At 42.2% G+C, this 23,719-nt stretch overlaps 1 protein-coding gene across 1 annotated transcript in view; it reads left to right on the forward strand.

Moving 5' to 3' along the window:
• Nucleotides 1-23,719, forward strand: part of LOC145400362 (zinc finger protein ubi-d4 B-like) — an 80,937-nt gene continuing 57,218 nt past the window's right edge. Inside the window, exons 1-5 of the mRNA XM_080272867.1 lie at nt 1-47; nt 3,432-3,541; nt 8,153-8,289; nt 11,637-11,747; nt 16,704-16,850. Coding sequence (XP_080128993.1) covers nt 1-47; nt 3,432-3,541; nt 8,153-8,289; nt 11,637-11,747; nt 16,704-16,850 — 552 coding nt within the window. The remainder of the gene's footprint in view (nt 48-3,431; nt 3,542-8,152; nt 8,290-11,636; nt 11,748-16,703; nt 16,851-23,719) is intronic.

Genomic DNA, 23,719 nt, shown 5'->3' on the forward strand with positions numbered 1-23,719 from the left:
ATGGCAGTCGCAACAGTTGAGAGCACAACCTTAGAGAAAATTTTAAGGTATATCCTGTGTTGTTGTTTTAAATCAGTAGTATAATCTGGTAATCATATTGGTCAAAGTATTCGCGTTCCCTGAGCGGCGAAAAATAAAATGCCCACATGTGGTATATGAAAAATTTATTGTGTTTAAGTATGGCCTTTTGTTAATGTACATATGTTTCTGTTTAGGAGGCCTTCTTGGGCAGGGAAACTTGGTGGGTGGTTAGCAGTAAGCTTTGCTACCGAGTAACGTAAACTGCGTTACCGTAGTTTGCACGGCAGTAATGTTACTACACCTCCAATTAATAGTGTTCTGTCTGCCAATATATTGCCATACACCATAATCCCAGTAAGAGGTGACCACACCGCTCGCTGGTGCAGTGGTAACGTTCTCGCTTGCCAACTGGTGGAAGGGAGTTCGCGCCTCGCTCAGGTTGTGAAAAGTTTCACTGACGAAGTGGGTGGTTACTGTCCCCCTTGAGCAAGGGGACGGGTGTGTGCGTGTGTGAAGGTCACAGCCTTGCCCTTAGATCGGACTATATGAGCTCTCAGCTCCCTTCCGGGAGGGTAAAAGCTGACGATCACGACCATCAAGTGATCCTGACCGACCCGGTGAATTATATACAAATTGCCTCCATGTCGCCCTGTCCACCACCATTTCACTGCCCTGGTCCCAGCTCACACCCCACTCTCTCATGTACCTCTCCACTCCATCCTTCCATCTCATCCTTGGCCTCCCCCTTCCTCCTCCACTCTCACATACGCTCTTCTTGTCAGTCTTTCACTCTCCATCCCCTCCACATGGCCAAACCACCTCAGTATGTTTCTCTCTTGACGTTTCCTATCACATCCACATCCACACCGCAATGCTCCTTCACTTCCTAATTTGTCAGTCTATCTCTCCATGTGACTCCACATGCACCTAATGAGAGAGGGCAGTGTTTGGAAACTCCCTGTACTGTTGTTTGCAGATGATACTGCGTTGTTAAGTGAAGATGAAGGGGAGCAGCAGGGCTTAGTGGATGAGTTTGGGAGAGTGTGTAAGAAGTGGAGTCTAAAGGTGAATGTAGGGAAGAGTAAAGTTATGGTCTTCGAGAGAAATGAAGTCAGTGAATGTACAGTGAGGTTGGATGATGAGGAAATGGAAAATGTAAGTACATTAAGTACTTGGGTAGTGTGATGAGTAAGGATGGAAGTTTGGAGGGTGAAGTGCTTGAAAGGGTACAACAAGGAAAAAGGGTTGCTGGTTCCTTGAAAGCAGTGATAAGAAACAGGGAAGTGATCATGGAAGTGAAAAAGTTCATGACAGTACTGTATTGTGATACTCTAACATATGGAAGTGAAGCTTGGATATTGTTGGAGGGACACAATTCAAGAGTGAGAGCAGTGGAAAGGAGTTATTTGAGAGGAGCCTGTGGAGTCACATGGAGAGACAGACTGACAAACGAGGATGTGAAGGAGCGTTGAGGTGTGGATGTTGATGTGATAGGAAGTGTTAGGAGAAGCATATTGAGGTAGTTTGGCCATGTGGAGAGGATGGAGAGTGAGAGACTGATGAGGAGAGTGTATGTGAGTTAGATCGAGGGTGGGGGGAGAGGGAGGGGGAGGCCAAGGATGAGATGGAGGAATGGAGTGGATAGGTATATGAGAGAGAGGGATGTGAGCTGGGAGCAGGGTAGTGAAATGGCAGGGTACAGGGCAACATGGAGGCGATTTATTTGTGGCCACCCCATACGGGATTAAGGCATCTAGCAATAGATAGATAGACAGAGTGTGAAGCTTGTGATAATGAAGCAGCAGCTAGTTAGCCATAACTCTGGTTGTTGCTATTGTTTGCTGATGTGGCCCCATGCTCATCTGGAGGTGGCCTGCTGGCTGAAGTTGCATTTCTCCTGCTGTCCACGGTTCTTCTTTTGAGAAACAGAGCGGAAGTTGATGGAAATTTGTATAATTAGGCAGTGGAGCCACACAGTTATATTAGTGCCACCATGTAAAGACATCTTTCTCGAGTACCATATCTCTGGTAACTGTGTGGGAGAGGAATAAGGATATGGCAGGAGAGGATTACCAGGTACTTGGTCATCAATATTGCTGATCCTCCTCCTCCTGTCTCCTTTCTTCTCACTCACAATTACCAGCAAGGTGTGTGTTTGACTGTTGTCTCTATGTTTCATTTTCAAATGTTTAAACTTCTGAACAGACCATTCTGTCAGTGTACTTCTCTCCCTTTCAGTCACTCATCTTCTTGCATCTCACTCACCAGTGTACAGTAGTGTTTCGCTCTTTTAGCCTCGTCAGCAGTACCCTCAGTCCCACTTTCAGGGACTTTCTTAGGCAGTTTGTGTATGTTGTACACTGGCATTTATACTAAAGGTATCAACCACAATAGGTCTTTGCCACCCTAATTGTGAGGATGCACCCAAGAAACCCTCCAGCATCAGATATGTTAAGAACTTTCCATCATTTCTCCTACTTGGCTTTATCATGAACCACCCACAAATCCATTAATCCAACATTCAGCATCTAATTCAATGCAACATTTTCAGTAATATGTTTCTTTAGTAACATCCTTATTTTAAATGTAGTATACCTCTGATCTCAAGTACAATAGTCTTTGAAATGAAAGTCTAACAGTTTATAGATACCTGTAATCTTTCGTTCTGAAATGTTGCTATGAAGTGTCTCGATACTTAAATTGTGGAAAGTTTATTGTAATGCAATTACACACTGCCTTTTTAATGAGGTATTATTCTGGTATATCCCAACTTTTTTTTTATGTTCATGCCAATTTAGTACATATTCCAATCCTTAATCATAAATGCTGTTAATTTTCTTCCAATACTTCTTGTCTCTTAACCAGTTAATTTTTGTTGTAATAGGCAATAAAGATTATTGCATTTGGTGTGGCCCTAGGTTCATCTGGGTGTGAACCCAGTAGAATGAAAGCTGAAGATTCTCTTCTCCTTCAGTCCACCATCCTTCTGTTGATGGATAGGGAAAGAGTTGAGGGTTGTTTGCATAGCAAAGCAGCTCCTCTTCTAGAAGTTGCCCTTTTTCAGTACCTGTAGTGTGCATTGTAAACCATAATTAATGCACAGGAGTACAAGAAATCAGTGTCAATTTTTTACAGAAGGAAGCAGTTTTTAAGGCCTCCGAAGCTGGTGTGCAGTTGACCATACAGATGATTTGACATTTCATATACATTATATATCATAAATGCATTTTACTGTACTGCACAGTACAGTACTGTATAATGAAAAATACTTTGTTGTTTGAAAGGTTTTGTGAAGAGATAAAGTATTTCAATGGTTAACCTTAAATGATTGATACCATACATAACTTTGTTAAGATCCAGGTACTGTTTGTCTATTACTAATATTTTTTTTTTTTTTTTTTTATCCACAGTTTCATAAATGACACTGGATACAAGGAACTCATGCAAAATTCTGCCAGATACAATGTGAGAATTCGAAAGGACAGGATATTTCGACAACCATATATTGATGGTCAGACAGGTATGTCTGTTATATGTTTATTTACTTTGTTCAGAAGATAGTTGAATTAACCCCTTCACTACCAGGGGTATTTTTTATGAATACAGTAAATCTGTTTGGTATGAGCCAGAATATACTGTAATATGGATATCGTCGTATTGAAGGAATTGCCAGTAATGTACAATAAAGTCAAACACTCTTCACTGCCAGGGACCTTAACTAGGCTGAGTAAGATTTTCTGGTGGCAGCTAGGAATAGAAAATGGTTTTGATTGTAAACATGGTTGGTTTTGGGGGTGTACAGAGAGGGTTTGCAGTGCCAGGAAACATGACACTCGTAGAGGTAAGAACGGTGTGAAGGAGCTGAAAAATGGGCAAGCAGCTGAGGTTGATAATGTGTATGCAGAGATATTAAGTGTAGTGGAGAGAGCAGAATGAAGTGCTTGTTGGAGATATGTAAGAAGGCATAAATGAGTGAAGCTGCCAGTAGAGTGAAAAAAGGCTGCGATTGCACCTCTGAACAAAAATAAAGGTGAATGAAGTGAGTGCAAGAATTATCGTGGTGTAAGTCTGTTGAGTATTTGTAGGGAAGGTAAATGGAAGAATTATTATTCAGAACGTAGCAACTATGTCAGAAGGCTTAGTTAGTGATGAACAGGGTGGCTTTTAGAGTGGCAGGGGATGAGTAGATCAGATATTTGCAGTGAGACAGATATTGGAGAAAGCTTGTAGGAAAGACTAGAAGGTGTTTATGGCATTTACGGATCTGGAAAAAAGCACACAACAAAGTAAACAGAGAAAGATTGTGAAAGGTTTTGTGCAAGTATGGTGTAGATGGTAAGCTGCTAGGTGCTGTTGAGAATTTTTATGATGGTAGTGAGGCATGTGTAAGGGTAAATGGGCATCTAAGTTAATGATTCACAGTCAGTGTGTGTTGCGACAAGATTGTGTGATGTCCCCATGGTTGTTCAGTTATGGATGGGGTGAAGAGAGAAGTAAAGACATGAGTATTGGAGGGAGGGATGGCATAGGTAATTAATGGTAATGGATGGATTATCTGTATGCTGCTAATGAAGTGCTACTTGCAAATATTGGACAAGAGCTTGGGTGACTAGTACAGAGTTTTGTAGATATCTGTGAGCATCATGCCTTGAGAGTAAATATGGAAAAGAGTAAAGTGATGGTAATTGAGAGAAGGTGACTCCCAGTGTGATGGTATAGTAAATAGAGAGAGACTGGAATTGGTGAGAGAGTTCAAATACCTGGGTGTAGTGATAAAAAAGAGGGGAAGATTTGCAAAAGAAATGGAAAGTAGAGTGACACAAGGAAGGAAAGTAGCTGGTGTAATGAAGGCCTTGATAAGAAACAGAGGCTTAAACATTGCAGCTGCACAAGGCTTACATGAAGGAGTGTTAATGCCAACTTTAACTTACGGGTGTGAGACAATGGAGTGGCATTCAAATGAAAAGTCAAAAGGAAGAGCAGTGGAGATGGGACTGCTGAGGAATGTATGTGTAGTGCGGAGATTGGATAGGATACGGAATAATGTGATTCGTGAAAGATGCGGAGTGAGGAAGTCTGTGGAAACCAGAATGGAAGAGAGTGTACTGGGATGTTATGGTTATGTGGAGAGAATGGATGACAGTAGGTGGTGTAAAGGGTATATGTGAGCAAATTTGAAGGAAGAAAGAGGTGAGGTAGACCAAGGAGAAGGTAGAAGGATTTGGTGGATGAGTGTGTGAGGAAGAGAGGTTTATAAGTTGGTGATGCAAAGGGACTGACAAGAGATCAAGATGGTTGGATGAATTTTGTGAGAAGTGCGTGACCAGTGATTTGGCCCCCATTTTAACTTGACTGGGTTTGGATTGGCTCTATCGGATAAGTATAGTGTATGTGAAGCTACAGAATGTGGTGAAATTTTTTGGCCTATTAAATGGAGCCAGTTTTCTGTGGGCTTGAATGGTGAGTGAATGTCCCATTGAATTGGACAAACTTTGGCTGTCTGGACGCTGCTACTCCTCACCCCACCCTAGTGTGGGAAAGGAGGTCCGGATGATGATGATAATAGAAATAATAATTGAAAGAGTGTGGATGGGCAGGATCTGTGGTCTGTCTCCACCTTTTATTTACGTGACTGGAGAAAACCAAGCATAATGTAAAAAGCAAGCCTGAAGGACCAAAATCACATGAGAGGTTCAGAGTGGCATCTTGGAATGTAGATACTATGAGGGGTAGAAGAGGAAGGGTGAGATGGGAGAGACCTTGGGCAAGTGGTGGATGGACATAATATATACAGGAAGTTAGGTGTACAAGAGAACCAACAAAGATGCTTGTTGAGAGGGATTGTAGGTACAGGGTTTTTGGGAAGGAAAATATGACTGGATATGATGGGTGGGTGTGCTCTACAGAAATTGACAAGTTAAGGTATGAATGTGGTGGGAGTAAATGAAAGTATTATACTGTAGTGTTGAAATTATTGTTTGGAAAACCGGTAATGATCCTTTTGGCATATGCTCTACAGGTCAGTGTGGATAATGAAGAAAAATACAGATGGTAGGATAATTTGATACATGTGGGTGAAGGTATGGGGGATGATGAGCTTGTAGTTTAGGGAGGGGATTTTCATGGTAATATGGGTGCAGCAGCACAAAGGGGGGATGCACATATGGTACAAGGAATACAGGAGGTGAGAGGGCACTATAGTTTGGAAAAGCAATGAACATGGTTGTTACAACACAGTGTTTAGGAAAAGAAAAGAGTAGACAGATTTCATATGAGGTTCCCAGCGGAGTAGGAGCTTACACGCCTGAGTTGCCAATTTTGAGTTGTGCATGGTAAGTTTCTGCGCAAGTCCTCTTCTGTCAACGTGGTGAAACAAGTCATAATAAAGGGCCCATTCTTCAGCTGTACATAAGGTCAAGATTGGCTTGCTTTCTCCCTCCCAAATCCATTGGAATTGAAGTCAAGTGTTTGTGTGGGGACTTAGAACCTGTGAAGATGAAGCTCCAGAAAGGTCATGCTCAAAAGTACGATGCTGCAAAGTTCAATCTTGCAAACATAGTGCCCCCTTTAAAATATCCAAATTGAGTTCTGGTGACTCCAGAGAAACTGAAAGACCTTAAGGACCTCACACAGTATGTACAGCAAGCTCATCAGCCCTTCTTTGAGGAAATATTCGCAACACAGCGGCAACTGCAAGGTGGGGACGTCGCTGGGGACATGGAGTCTGACCCAGATGACCTCTTGGACTACTAGCTCTCTCCATCACTCAAACCTCATAAGCATAATGGCCTTGTTGGATTGGTGAGTGTTCCTTGAATAAATGCTGTGCTAAAAATTTTACGTGTATGTCTTTATTACATTGTCTTTATTAAATTGAAAGGCTTGTCAAAAAGTGCCAGTACGGTGTTTCTTAATTTTCTATCTATCTATTGCCATACACCTCCATCGCGTATGGGGTGGCCACAAACAAATCGCCTCCACGTCGCCCTGTCCCCCACCATTTCTTAGTTTTGATTTATAAAAATTCACTAAAAATCAACTAATAGGATTAAGATAAAAAAAACTTATATAGTTTATTGCTTTCACCTAAGAGGTTTATTTGGTAACATAATGTTGAGCTTATGCAAATGTTTTCTATGGGTCAAGAAAATAGCTATAACTATTTACTTTCTGTTATAATTAAATTTCACTTTTTATATATTTTTTAGAGTATGACTAAACAGAACTCACCCAGAGCAATAATTTGGTGTATCATAATTAACCATTTCAGTCAAACTGTGTCGGTAATTATTGCAAGACTTTAAACATTAATAACTCTACATAGCTATCATGGCATGTAAGCTCCTTCTCCGCTGGCGACCTCATATGAGTCCAGGTAATAACAGCCAGGTGGACTATATCCTGATCAGGATGGCTTATAGGACACCAGTTAAGGATGTGAAGGTTATAGGGGTGAAGAGTGTATGCAGCAGCACAAATTACTGATACGTGACATGGTACTAAAGATTCAGGTACTGAAGAAAAGGGCCTGTGTAACCAGGAGGAAAACATGGTGACATGTAGAGGTGTATAGGATGAAGGAGGACTACTGGGCCTTGAAAGCAGGCTGTGAAGCCTATGCCCAGAGTCGGACACATTTAAAAAAAAAAAAAAAAAAAAGTTGAAAAACCAAACAACAAGAGATGCCTTCTATAGCAAGATCAGTAGAGTGGTGGTCTTTCCTTAGCTGAACAAAAATTATTCAGCAATAACAAGAATTAAGTGAGCAGGACATCATGCTGAAGGGATTAACCCACTGCCTGGTAACATATTTTTCATTTTCATTAGACTACTAGTTTGAGATTTTATTTAAAGTTAGGATGGATGTTTAGTTATGAAGTGGTTGTTTATGGCAATATTTAATCTCTTTACATCAGAAAGTCTCGTGAAGCCAAATGAAATAATCTGGTATTAGCTGGAATAAAATGCAAAACATGCCATTGGTTTGAAAAAGTTTAGGTAGTATGTTTCACAGGGTATGCTGTTGATTTGTTCTCCTTCTGTCGTGTTTTCTCTTCTCTTGCTTTCGGGAGGTTGGGATGTTGTTGATGATGATGATGATGGCATGTATAGTGTATTGTAATCTTTGCAGGGGTAGCACAACGACACTGTCACCTCTTTGTGAGTGATCGACACAGGATGCCAGGAATTCTACAAGGTCAGGTGTATACATATCCTGCCAGACGGTGGAAAGCCCAGCGGCGCTCCTACCTTGGTTCACTCATGGAGGTATGATGGTTGGTGCATGGGAAGAAGTAAAGAACAGGGAGGGAAGGGGTGTTGGCACATGCTTAGGAAGTAGCTAATGTAAACCATATGCAGTATGCATTGCTTGTAATCCCAGTGATACAGTTTGAGATTTTCCAGTCGTCCAGTGCTAGCAGCAGCATAAGTTATCCACCTGCTCCTAAGTGTTGTAGATTTCAGTAACCCTGGCCTTGGGCTTCTCTCCACATGGCCAAACCACCTCAGGTTGTTCCTCCTAAGGCTTCCTATCACATCCACATCCTCACCACAACGCTCCTTTATATCCTCATTTGTCAGCCTACCTCTCCATGTGACTCCACAGGCTTCTCTTAAGTAACTCATTTCCACTGCTCTCACTCTTGACTTGTGTCCTTCCAACAATGTCCAGGCTTCACTTCCATACGTTAGAGTTGGTATCACAATACTGTCATGTAGTAACTTTTTCACTTCCATGCTCACTTCCTTGTTTCTTATCACTGCTTTCAAGGAACTAGCATCCTTTCTTCCTTGTTGTACTCTTTCAGTCACGTCACCCTCCAAACTTTCATGCGTACTTTTCACACTCCCCAAGTACTTAAACACACTCACATTTTCCATTTTCTCACCATCCAACTTCACTGTATATTCACTGACTTCACCTCTCTCAAAGACCATAACTTTATTCTTCCCTACGTTCACCTTTAGATTCCATTTCTTACACTCTCTCCCAAATTCATCCACCAAGCCTTGCAGCTCACTTTCGTCTTCACTTAACAACACAGTATCATCTGCAAACAACAGTACAGGAAGTATCCAAACACTACCCTCTCTCACTATGGCCACTCCAACATCCACTGCCCTACCTTGTATCTCTTTATTACCCCATCCATGTACAGATTGAACAACCATGGAGACATGACACATCCCTGTTTCAACCCAACCTTCAAAGAAAAAAATTCACTCAGTTCACCATCCACACACACTGCTGCCTTAGCACCATCATACATACTCTTCACAGCATTCAACAACTTCCCATCTACTCCATATATTCTTAATACTTTCCACAATCCTTGTCTGTCGACCCTGTCATATGCTTTCCCCAAATCCATGAAGGCCGCATATAACTTCTTTCCCATCTCCAGAAACTTTTCCACTAAAGACCTAAGAATGAATATGTAATCTACACAACCTCTTCCCTTCCTAAAACCTCCCTGTTCTTCTCCAGCTAATTCCTCTGTCATTTCCCTAACTCTGTCAATAAGTATCCTACCATACATTTTTCCTATTACACTATGAAGACAAATGCCCCTATGATTACCACACACTTCTTTTTCCCCTTTTCCTTTGTACAAGGGAATAATTATACCTGACTTCCAATCCTCCGGGACTCTACCTTTCTCCCAGGCCAGTCTGCATGTCTTCCACATCCATTCTGTTACTGTCTCTCCCCCATGCTTCAGCATTTCACCACACAATCCATCAATTCCTGGGGCTTTCTCCAATTTAACTTTCTTCATTGCTTCCAAAACTTCTGTCCTACTGATTTCTTCCTGTCGTCTCACCGCTCTCCTTCTCCCAGCCATTTCCCAGCTACTTATACTCGCATTACTTCCATTCTTTATGTTCAGCAATTCCTTAAAATGTTCTCTCCATCTGCTCACTTTTTCTACCTTCTCCACTAGTAATCTACCATTTTTATCTTTCACTCCCCTGCTAACTTCACTTCCACCCTTTCTTACTCTCTTCACATCTTTCCAAAACATTTTGTTATAGTCCTTCCACTTTACACTCAGCTTCCTTCCAAATTCCTCATCCACTGTCTTCTTACTCTCTCTTACTAATCTTTTCACCTCTCTCTTTCTTTCTACATATAACTCTCTCTTCCGCCTCTCAACTTCTTCCACGCCCCTACTTCTCATCCATTCATTGTATGCTTCCTTCTTTTGTGCCACAGCCTGTCTCACCTCTTCATTCCACCATGCTGTTCCTTGCACCCCCTTCTGTCTTATCTTCACCCCACACAGCACATCACATGCTGCACATATGTCTTCTGTGAATGTCTTGCACACACCATTCATGTCCCCCATGTGTACCAGTTCATATTTACCCAATCGTTCATCCACTTCTCTCTTATACTCTGCCTTTTTTGCATCCTATTGTAACCTTTCCACTCTCCTTGCAACTTCTCCTTCCTCCCATCCTTCCCTTCTTCTGTTTCTCCATCTTGGATCTTGATTCTGGCCACCACCAAGTAGTTGTCAGAAAGTCCACTCACCCAGCCTCTTTAAGGTCTTGCATCCATTACACATCTTCGCATCCTTTCATCCACACACACATAATCAGTCATTGCCTTCCTTTCATTCAGTTCACCACCCACCCTTCTCATCACACGCCATTTATACCTGTGGATCATTTTGTGCCTGAAGAGGGTATTGGCTATCACCAACCCCGTCCCAGCACAAATGCCCATTAATGCACTGCCATTCTCATCTATCTCAGCAGGCACACCCCACTCACCAATTATTCCATCCACCTTCACATTGCCTACTTTACCATTCATATTGCCAATCAAAAACACTCCTTCATTTCTTTCAAATTTTTCCATGCACATTTCCACATTTGTCCAGAATTCTTTTCTCACTCAGCTTGCACAATCTTGAATTGGTGCCTACACGCACACAATCGCCCATATTTGTATTCCAACTTTCAGTCTTACCCTCACAATCCTTGAGCCAACTGATCCATACTGTCTTATATTCTCCTTCCATCTTTTACTCACAACAATACACACTCCTGCTTTTGCCTCTCATTCTCTCCTACTCCTGCACATATACCCCATACATACTCCCATTCTCTCACACTCCTCCTCCATTTAGTTTCAGTTACTCCACATACATCCACTTTTGCACCCTCAAGCACCTGGACAATCTCTATCTCTTTCACCTCATCATTCGCTCCCCTTACATTCCACGTCGCGATCCGTATCATTTCCATTGTCCAGTCCTTGATCGTCATCTTTTGGTCAGTCCTTCTCCGAGGCTTCTTGTTCATCTTTTTAGTTAGTTGTTTTCCGGGTAGGGGCGCTAACCCTCCGCCAACCCTTTTAGTCGCCTCATATTGTTTATTTTTCACATAAATAATGTAAGTTTTAGTGAACAAGATGTAAAACCATGTGTCATGTATCATGATATTTGTTGCTTTCCTGCCATACTGTTGACATGTACACAGGCATGGCATTTTAAGTCTTGGGGGGTAATTTCAGTTTACTGAGATAAATTTTTGGGCAGTATCCTAAAAAGTTCCCTGACCCTTGATATAGATTATCCTAGTAACTAATTGCAATATTGCAGGCAGAGAAGGAGGACCCTGATGAGCACACCATCACAACAGTGGAGAATCCAGCAGCTATTGTTGCAGCTGTGGAGGAACCTGTCCAACAGCCTGAGAAAGTTGTAATGGCAGTAAGATATGTTTATCTAATACAGTACCTAATACTGCGTATAGATTTAATCCATTCACCGCTGTTGGCATCCATACATATGCAATATCATGTCATGGTTATGGACATCCATATAGTAGGCTAAATTAAAATGTATGCACAATATTCTGGGAGCTCTCAAGTATGTCATATATCTATAGGCATCCTGTGCTCGCCACCCATACTGTCATCACATTTATGTATGTATGTATGTGTGTATGTATTATGTATGTGTGTATGTATGTACACTATGTTTTCGTTTTTCGTTTTTAAAGGCTCCAACATGCTTGCATGTGTCGGCCTTGGTCACCTAATGGCGGCTGTCGACGCTGCTAGCAGTCAGGTTCCCTTTGGTATAATCACATAATGAATTTTTGTATAACGAAGCACATAACTAATGGTAAAATATTGGTTTGGTTCAAGGACCTCACCAAAGGTAAGTTGTGAAGCTAATATAAGTACGTTACTAAACTCAACAAACATATCTGAAAATAACATGACTGCATATTCATTGAACATATTAAACATGCATAACACTCACCTATAGGTGGTAATGTTGTGTTGGAGGCAGGAAACTGGTATTCGCCAGTTGAGCAGTTCTGCTATTTCTCCCCGAGATTTGAGAGTTAGAATCCTCCCACCTCGCCCCAGACTGAATGTCGTTTGTTTCATTTGTTTCATTTTTAAAGGCTCCAACATGCTTGAATGCGTCGGCCTTGGTCACCTAATGGCGGCTTTCCACGCTGGACGATCCATTGCAGCCTCCCTGTTCAGTCCCTTAACCCTAAGGTCACACTTAATTACCTCGTCCCATGTCTTTCTCGGTCTACCCCTGATAACCCCACCCCCAATATTAACACTTCTCACCTTCCTCACCCAATTATCATCCCCCATCCTCTCCACGTGTCCAAACCATCTCAATCTACTTCTCCTCATCACAGCACCAATACACTCCAATCCCATCCTACCTCTCAACTTTTCCATCGTATACCCAGCTCCCCCGGACCTTGCACGCAGGGACACACTACACATCCACCTAATCATTGTCATTTCTGTACGTCTGAGCCAGCGAATATCCTCCTCCTTTACTGCCCAGGTCTCACTACCATATAGCATTACACTCCTAACACATGCTGCATACAAAGACCCCTTAGCACATAGAGAGAGCCCTCTCAATGTCAGAAGAGGCAAGAGCACCCTGAACTTCTTCCAACCACTTGTCACCCTACCAACAGAGCTAGCTCCAGTGCCACCTCCAGCACACAACATGTCTCCCAAATAACAAAACTCTTCCACACACTCAAGAGATTCACCAGCAAGTTCAATCTTTTCACGCCTGACAATCTCCACCTGCTCTCCCTGACACACCGTACACATAAAATCAGCATTATCTCGCAGTCTACCTCTGATACCACTACATCTCTTATGCACCCATTTATCACAAACACCGCACAAAATAGAATTACTTCACACGCCCTTGTATCAAACTGCACATGGCCACTCTCCCTCGTCTTTGATAGTCCCACCGCCAACCCTAGATATCATCACTTTTGTTTTATCTGCATTTACCCTTAAGCCCTTGTGCCGCATACAATCTCTCCACTTCCTGAACCTTTCCTCTGCCTCCCTTTTGTTCTCTGCAATCAACATCAAATCATCAGCATACAACATCTCCCATGGGAGTCTGTTTCTAAAATCATGTGAAAGGGCTTCAAGTACCATGATAAACAACATGGGACTCAAGACTGACCTCTGATGCACACCAACATTCACGGAAAACTCATCACTCAAATCTCCATTCACTTTTACCTGGGTGCGAGCATCCACATACATAGCCATAATCACCCTAACCATTGAAATAGTCCCTAATTTACTCAGATTGTATCATCAGTTTCTCGTACATGGAATGGTCGTATAACGGGACCTACGTGTGTGTATATATATATATATATATATGTATACACACACTCAATCCTCGAGTACCACCAGCAATAGGGACTGGACAAGGACCATGGTACTCAAATCCGCGCCATTCAAGCTATATGTTTGCATGCATAATGGTATAATGTGTTCAGGCAACACTCCAAAACTCTAGCTTTTACCCCTTCATATCACCTTACTCCACATAAATTACCCCCACTTATACCCACCGTCAGGTAAAACACTGAAAGAGATATAGTATAACTCTTGTAATTAAGAACATTTACGGACTGTAAAGTGATGTTGCTGACAGAAAGTTAAAGTGTTGGACAAACTTAAGGGAGGAATGTCGGCGACAATTCCCCGTCAGGACGATTCCCCGTCATTTATTTACATACCAGTTTATTCAGCAAGTACAGTACACTAGTTTTTTACTTATATGAGTTATAAAATCTACCTGAAAATTAGTTATTAAAGTATTAATTAATCAATAATAAGTATAATTATAGAATGATGGAATTGTCCATGTTTTGATGGTGAATTGACTTCATGGTGAATTGTCTCTGAACTGTGTGTTTAGGGTGAGTCAACTGTTCTTACGATAAAGAAGACAGAACGTAGCATACGGGAGGCAGTGAGGGCTAGTGCACCAGACTGTGCTAAAGTGTCTTCACCTACGCCTGTGTACTGGCTTGGAACCGTATGTTTGGGGTGAATGAGTCAACTGTTTGGATAATAAAGAAGGCAGAATGTAGCATATGGGAGGCAGTGAGGGCTTGTGCACCAGGCTGCTGAAGTGTCTCCACCTACGCCTGTGCTTGTCAGGTTTCAGTGTTAAATTTCTTACATTTTTGTTGTTTTTCATACTTTATGCTAGTTTATAAGGTGTATGTAATGCATAAATAGTATTATTCAGATGTAATATACTTAGTAGACATGCGTAATTATGTGCACACAAGGGCAGAATGTATACGCGAATTTACCACATACGCGAAGGGTCTGGGAACGTAACCCTCGCATGAATTAAGGGCTTACCTATATAGTGGAAGAAAGATTGGGAAAGTATGAGCTAGAGCAAATGGAAGGGGTGGGAGACCTATGTGAGATATTCACGGAAGAGATAGGCACAGCGTGTGAGGTGGTTTGTGGAGTGAGGAGGAGATGCAAGGGTGTGCAAGGGACAGCATGGTGGAATGTTGAGGTGAAACGAGCTGTGGAACAAAAGAAGAAGGCATATAGTGAATGGTTAGCGAGTAGAGGTAGGGGGGAAGATGAGAGAGAGAAGAGAGAGGTATATGTGAGCAGGAGAAGGGAGGTGAAGAGCCTGGTGAAGGAGAGTAAGAAGAAAGTGGATGAAGAGTTTGGGAGGAATCTGAGTGTGAAATGGAGGGAGAGTAAGAAATTGTTTTGGAAGGAGGTAAAGAAAATAAGGCAGTGTGAAAGAGTATATAGTAGGGGAGTGAAAGATATGAATAATAGATTGTTGGTGGAGAAGAGAGAGAAATTGAGGAGATGGAAGGAGCACTTTGAGGATTTGTTGAGTGTAGAGAGTGAGAGCAATTCAATTATAAGTGGTTGGGGAATAGCTGGGAGAAGAAGAGATGAGAGGAGGGAGGAAGAGATCAGTAGGGCGGAAGTAGTGGAAGCTATGAAGAAGATCAAGATGGGGAAGGCCCCAGGAATTGATGGAGTGTGTGGTGAAATGCTGAGGTATGGGGGTGAGATTGTTGTTGAGTTGATATGGGAAGAGGGAAGGGTTCCAGAGGACTGGAAATCAGGTATAATTGTTCCTTCATCCAAACGAAAAGGGGAGAGAGAAGTATGTGGTAACCATAGGGGTATTTGCCTTCTTAGTGTGACTGGTAAAATATATGGTAGAATACTCATTGATAGGGTTAGGCATATGACATAGGAGCTAGTTGGAGAAGAACAAGGGGGATTTAGGAAGGGAAAAGGGTGTGAAGATCAGATATTTGTTCTAAGATGTTTAGTGGAGAAGTATCTAGAGAAGGGAAAGAAAGTGTATGCTGCCTTCATGGACTTAGAGAAAGCTTATGACAGAATAGATAGGCAAGGTATGTGGAAGGTATTAAGAATATATGGGGTGGAGGGGAAATGTTGATTGCTGTGAAGAGTATGTACGAAGGAGCTAGGGCTACAGTGCAAGTGGATGGTGAGCTGAGTGAGTTCTTTGATCTCACTGTGGAACTGAAACAGGGTTGTGTGATGTCTCCATGGCTGTTTAATATATACATGGATGAGGTTGTAAAGGAGGTGCAGCGTAGGGCGGTGGATGTGGGGGTGGCTCTAATGAAAGAGAGTGAGATTTGGAAGATTCTGGTGTTGCTATTTGCTGATGATACAGTATTGTTGAGTGAAGATGAATGGGAGTTGCAAGGTTTGGTGAATGAATTTGGGACAGTGTGTAGGAGAAGGAAGCTGAAAGTTAATGTAAACAAAAGTGAAGTTATGGTGTTTGAGAGGAATGAAGTCACAGAATGTACAGTGAGGTTGGATGGTGAGGATATGGAGAATGTGATTGCATTCAAGTACTTGGGTAGTGTGATGATTAAGGATGGAACTTTGGGGGATGAAGTGCTTGAAAGGGTACAGCAGGGAAGGATGGTTGTTGGTTCACTGAAAGCAGTGATGAGAAATAGGGAGGTGAGTATGGAAGTTGAGAAGTCACTGCATGATAGTATTGTGATCCCTACCCTGACATATGGAAGCGAGGCGTGGACCTTGCAAGAGGGGAACAAGTCAAGAGTGAGAGCAGTGGAAATGAGTTACTTGAGAGGAGTATGTGGAGTGACATGAAGGGACAGGTTGACGAATGAAGAGGATAACTACACTGAGCTTGTTTGAGTGTTGGTTAATCTCTCCCAAAAGATATCTTTTGCATTTTTGTGTAAACATCATCCCAAATAAATGCTAATCTGTGATGGAGAATGAGTGCACTCAGGTGAGGACATGTTGTAACATGATAGATTGATTGTTTTTTTTGTTTTGTTTTTTTCAGCCAGAACAATGGACAACATATTATGATGAGCCTACGTTTGATGATGAGTTAGAAGATGATTTTGAGTCTGAGGAAGATTTTGATGATGAAACTTACAGTCGTAAGGGCAGCAAGCGGAAAAAAGCTTCAGTTGGTAGAAAACCCAAGGTATGTGTCATGCTTTAGATCTTTTGTTTATCCCTAACAACTGGTGTTCAGGTGCTGCTTCTTGAAATAATGCCTATTAAGTGCATTCATACACTGTACATTATTGGGTATTATGAGTTATCATGGAATTTGCTTAATTTATATTTATTAAAGCTTCTACCAGTGCATTGTAGTGAAGGTGTGCATTTTATTTTTTACTTTATAATTTACTAATAGCTTGTTGACAGTATAGTAGTTGGCAAGAGTAACATTTCCATTTCATACTGTACTCTGATTAGTTGCTTATAGGCTATTAATACCATTGATATTTCTTCTTCTGCAACATTCTTATTCAGCCCTTCTGTTTTGGTGTTCTCTCATGGTGAATTAAATTCCTTGTAGGCCAAACTACTGTAATAGTAATATGTACAAATTTTTATATTTCCTTTTCGTTTTTTAACACAATATTCTGAGGTAGGGAAGCAAGTTTGGTATTTCAGTTTGAAACAGTATTGGTTACAGTCTGACATTAGCTGGAAGTTAAATTGTTACACATTTAGATGAAAGAAATTTTTGAAAATGGGGTTTTGGTGTACAGAAAGTAGCCATCATCATCATCGTCATCATCATCATCGTCATCATCATCATCATCATCATCATCATCATCATCATCATCCAATCCTGTGTTGCCTCATGAGGAATGTAGGAGCCTGGGGCTGTTCAAGTTGGTCCCGGCATTTAAGATGAAAGTAATCAGCCTTATTCATCCTTGAGTGGCATTACATGAGCAATATACCCGAACCAGCCCTTGGATATAAACCTGTACAGGCTCAATCCAACTGGAGCGCCTTAATTACCCACTTAACCACCAGGCGCCATAATTTTATTGTATGGTTACCACCCAGCATAGTAAATATTTCCTGGTGTACAGGAAACCATTTGGCTTTTCACTCAATGTAGAGTCACCCATAGACAGAAGGAAGAGGAAAGAATGATGGAAGAAAGACAGAAGAGGAAGGAGGGAAAGGAGGAAGGAAGAGAAAGGAAAGGGCAGTCATCTGAGAGCAGCACTACATCGAGTGAGTGGATGGTGAGCGCCCCCACCTACCACTAACAGAAAGTAGCAGCTTTGATATTTGAGTTCAGAAATATAGCCTGCTTTTGTTTAACCCGACAGTGGATGGAATGGTCTTTATTCCACATGCATTGTGAAGTACCTTTTTTTTGTGTGTGGATTGTTTAGCCTTTTTAACCCCTCAACCGCGGGGCATCACTTTCATGACGCTTGGGAGCAAGGGATCATACCGCGGGGCGTCACTTTCGTGATGCTGGGGAGCAAGGGATCATACCGCGGGGCGTCGCTTTTGTGATTCTGTGTTATTTTGAATTCACCCGGGCTTCCAAGTGGTGGCTTGTATTATCTATCAGTACTGCCAATGTCCAACACTAGTCAGCACTCCTAATCTCATCTGTACTCCCATCCATTGTTGACAATTTAGCCATTTCTCCCCGTTCTTGACTCCCCTCCATTACCCTATCCTCTCGCCTGTCTGGCCGTGTTACGCTATGTAAATCTTCCCTGGAATTTTTCACTGATTTCATCCATTGAAATAAGCCCTATGCCCTATTCTTATACCAAATAATATATACAAGAAAGAAATAAGGTAAGTGAGAGTGCCAAACACTTAGAATTGGCTAATTATCACCTGACAACACCTCATGTGCACTCGTTCGCTAATTTTCGCTGTTTATTTCCCCTTGAAATATGCCGTATAATCTATTCGTAATAAATATACATATAAGGAGGGAAGGGAGAAGCCTAAGTGATATTTACATTCACCTGGAACTACCTAATTTATAATGTATTGTCTAGATTTCCTGCCAATCATTTCACTGCTATAAATAGCTGTGTCAAGAGGCTAAACATTGGCAGTACTGATTTCCCTAGGTAGGCCACCACCCCGGCCTACCCTTGTTAGTTCACTCTCATCTTCCAGTGTGGGGGTACGTCTGTTTGCTCTTGCTAGCTTCAGGGCCTTTTCACCCCCATGCAAAGGGTCCTGTGACCTTTACCCCAGACTAAACCTCGTGTGGAAAGAGGTAAAGGGCTGACAATTGATAAAAGAGTGACTACGATCTTTCTATTGAGTAAAACAGTGCAATTAGAATTGTAAATAATGTGTAAACAGCAAGTGAAAGTAATGAATGTAAATATACGTGAACAGTGGAAAATAGTTTTATAAGTTACTTCAAGTGACAGTGCATAACACAGTGTAAATAAAATAGAAATGTAAATAACGTAAATAAAATAGAGAACGTAAATAGAAATGTAAACAAGTAGTATTATAAGAATACGAATATATATACTAGGAGTAATGAAAGTGAAAGTTTCACTCTAGCATGTCTGAATACTATGAGTTATGAGAGTGAAATTGAAAGTGACATTCACTCTCAATGCTAGTATACAGGACGAGAAAGTGAATGCTACGTATTTTACTGAAAGAAATTGAATACCTACAGTGACAATAAACTAATACTCCTGAAGGAAACTTATGGATAAAGACTGTAGATATATATAAGTGTTATATAGTAATAGAAATATAAAGTGTGAGGGGTTTTATGAATAATAAATGACAGAGTACCAAGAGCGAACTAGCGCAAGTGCGACGGTCAGACGCGCTCATAATTTTCATTGCTTTCACAGTGGGTTTTTTTTTTTTGGAGTATGGATCCCAAACTACTTGAAAATCATAGAGTAGTGTTTATAGTGTCAATATCTGGCTGTGGTAATCATATTACGGGTTGTCGGGAAGTGTAAAGTGGAGACTTCGTTACCCAACTTCAGAGGTCTCCACAAGTCCTATGGTAACCGACGAAGGCTCAACAAACATTCCAGGAGAAAGCTGAAGGTATGTGCCATAAGCATATGTAATTTTAATATTCTAGGACTAATAATTGATTTTTGGCAAATATTTTTTGAGAGTCTGTCGGAGCCCGAATAACCCCGCGGCACACGCAAAACATTGGTAAACATGCCTGCGGTGTAGGGGTTAACGGTTGCCAATGTTATATTATTCCAGGCTTTGACGAAGAAATTTACAGCCTGTCGAATGTTACATTTCTTCCAGAATGCAACAACAGTCATTGTGATGGGGGTTGCAGGTATGCCAGATGAAGCAGGTGAGTCAGGTGGGGCTGTGGAGGTGGAGGGGGAGGCGGCTGGTGAGTCAGGTGGGGCAGTGGAAGAGGAGGGGACGACGGTGGGCGAGTCAGGGGAGATGGTGAGGGGAGGATCCTCCATCTCTCATCGCTACTGCTTACATTTTCGGCAATTTCTTTCATCTCTTTTTGTTTCTCTGTTTCATTTCTCATCTCTTTTTGTTTCTCTGTTTCATTTCTCATCTTGTTATGGACTTATTTCCAGTATAACAACTCTGCATTTGCTAAATAACCGTTATTGAGGGGAGATGGTGAGGGGAGGATCCTCCATCTCCTCCTTGCTACTACTCGCATTTTCGGTAATTTCCTTCATCTCTTCTCTTTTTTCTGTTTCATTCTTCTTCCTGTTATGGACGTATTGGCAGTATAATAACTTGGTATTCGCTAAATAACTGTCATTCAGGTGAATCCAAACATTATTGTAGAAACTGGGTATCTATTCTAACTTACCATTATTGCTGAAAATGTTATTGTTGAAGTCATTACTGGCGAGATCTTACTGTAGACTCCTTTTGAGCACCTTCCCCACGAGCTTCTAAGTTACTATTGGCACCGTGCGGGGAAGGGGGTCGCGTAGTCAGGGTAAGTAGCAGTTTTGGGCCACTCCTTGCCTCTGCCTCGCATATTGTGAGCTAAACTCGCGCAATCAAGGATTTTTGGTTATTATTTTTGGTCACTCGCGTATTGTGCGATTCGCGGACTCTGAGCTTGCACACAATGGAAGCTGTCTGTACTTAGTAGGCAGATGTGCACATGTAACATTTGCCGATCAGTCTTCGAACTTCAGAAGCTTCAGAAATGGCGTCCCCCAAGGATCTGTTTTGTCCCCTACACTCTTTAACCTATACATGCATGACATACCCACTCCCCACACACCACAGATACTTTTAGCTTCCTATGCAGATGATATAACACTTACATGTACACACCAAAATGCAAACTCAGCTGCACACATCCTCCAACCTTACCTCAACACACTACATGAATGGTTCACCACCAGCTGGCTCAAAATAGCACCAGCCAAATCTACAGTGACCCTTCTTACAAACAGGACAGCAGAACACAGTCACATTTCACACTTCACCATGAACAACACTCCCCTACCACACACACACACACACACACACACACACACACACACACACACACACACACACACACACACACACACACACACACACACACAATCCTTGGTGTGACATACAATACATCAATATCATTTAAACAACACATCACAAACATTGAAATTAAAATAACACCAAGACTCAATGCCTGGAGGTCACTTGTCCATACAACATTTGGATTCAACAAAGAAACCACTACCACAGTATACTAACAATATATACATTCATTGATGAATTATGCAAGCCCTGCTTGGGCTCCTAACCTCACTAAAACACTCTATGACATTCTACAGGCCATACAGAATAAGGCCCTAAAAATAATCACAGGCTGCACAGCTACTACACCCACAGACCACCTACATCAAGAAACCAAAGTCCTCAAAGTCAAGGATCACCTAGACATGAGAGGCACCCAAATTCTTGCTGCAGCCTCCACAAACCCACAACATCCACTACACTACATGGCAGCACATCCACTACACTACATGGCAGCACATCCACACACAAGGAACATCAAAGCAACACCCAGCACACAATATCATACACAATTACTGTCATCACTCTCTTCTCACCCGCCTTAGACCAGCTTCCAGAAGCATAGCCATACTCAGATAACTCGCCGCTCCATTCAGTCACTTAAAGACAACACACAGCTACATGCACGGCCTCCTGATATCCACCCTTTGAATCCTATCTCCCTCGTGAGGACAGGGTCCACCTGGCCAGGCTGAGATGTGGGCATTATCCAACCCTCTTAAGTTACCAAAAGAGGCTGTATGACTCCGTCGGTGATGCCTTTCCAGGATGTAACACAGCACCCCATACTAATAAGCACACTATGGAAGACTGCATTGCACACAATCACCTATGCCAGCAACACAACATACACTCCTTGAGAGCTCTGTGGGAAAGCCCAGTCTCGGCCGTGGCCTTCGTCGGCCAGACTGCCTTGGGAACAACTACTACTACTACAGTCGCTTCGCTGTCTCCATTCCCATTTTTCAGACTTTCAGAATAATCTTTTCCATCTGGTTCCTATTTTATCTCCATGGGTTAATAATCTTCCACTTACAGCCTTCACACTTTCATATTTCTTTCTTCTATCACTTCTACATTTCCACACCCCTTTTCAGAATAACTTCTTATTTCCAGAGTAATTTGCATTCATTTTTCTTCCTAGATCATCATTGACTTTCTTCCTTTTCCTCTTCACTAGTCTCCTTACAAGCATCGTGATCTCAATATATTCATTTTATATTTCAACTGAACCCCCTGTTGTGTATCCATTCTAGCCACTTCTTCCTCTTTTCCTCCACTGCTGTTGTAACCTCTTCATCCCACCATGCCGTACATTTCATCTTTGTTGTTACTCTTGCCACACCACACACCGTTTTAGCATTGTTGACTAAGAAAACCTTATATACATTCCACAAGCTGTCCAGATCCATTTCATTCCAGTTCACTGATTCTAACTCCTCTCCTACTTTGGCCCTGTATTCACCTGCCATTTCTTTGATCCTCAGCTTCTTGACTTTCAGTCTCTCTCCCTGGCAGCTCCTCTCACTCTCTTGGTCCACCTCACTCCTCTCAGCTTGATTGTGCATTCCACAATTATCTCTATCTATCTATGTATTGCCAGACGCCTCAATCCCGTTTGGGGTGGCCACAAACAAATCGCCTCTAAGTCGCCCTGTCCCCCGCCATTTCACTGCCCTGCTCCCAACTCACACCCCCCTCTCTCATACACCTCCCCATCCCATCCCTCCATCTCATCCTCGGCCTCCCCCTCCCTCTTCCCCCCTCCACCTCACTCACATACACTCTCTTCGTCAGTCTTTCACCCTCCATTCTCTCCACATGGCCAAACCACCTCAGTGTGTTCCTCATAACGCTTCCTATCACATCCACACCACAACGCTCCTTTATATCTTCATTCGTCAGCCTGTCTCTCCACGTGACTCCACAGGCTCCTCTTAAATAACTCATTTCCACTGCTCTCACTCTTGACTTGTATCCTTCCAACAACGTCCAAGCTTCACTTCCATACGTTAGAGTTGGTATCACAATACACTCATGTAGTAACTTTTTCACTTCCATGCTCACTTCCCTGTTTCTTATCACTGCTTTCAAAGAACCAGCAACCTTTCTTCCCTGCTGTACCCTTTCAAGCACTTCACCCTCCAAACCTTCATCCTTACTCATCACACTACCCAAGTACTTAAACGTACTCACATTTTCCAATTCCTCACCATCCAACCTCGCTGCACATTCACTGACTTCACCCCTCTCAGAGACCATCACTTTACTGTTCCCTACATTCACCTTTAGATTCTGTTTCTTACACACTCTCCCAAACTCATCCACCAAGCCCTGCAGCTCCCCTTCGTCTTCACTCAGCAACACAGTATCATCTGCAAACAACAGTACAGGGAGTTTCCAAGCACTATCCTCTCTCACCAGGGCCACTCCAACATCCACTACCCTACCTTGTACCTCTTTTATTACCCCATCCATGCACAGATTGAACAACCATGCAGACATGACACA

This window comes from Coenobita brevimanus, chromosome 52, assembly GCF_032717465.1.
Source record: "Coenobita brevimanus isolate Jiangsu-jjx chromosome 52, ASM3271746v2, whole genome shotgun sequence".
Classification (NCBI taxonomy): domain Eukaryota; kingdom Metazoa; phylum Arthropoda; class Malacostraca; order Decapoda; family Coenobitidae; genus Coenobita; species Coenobita brevimanus.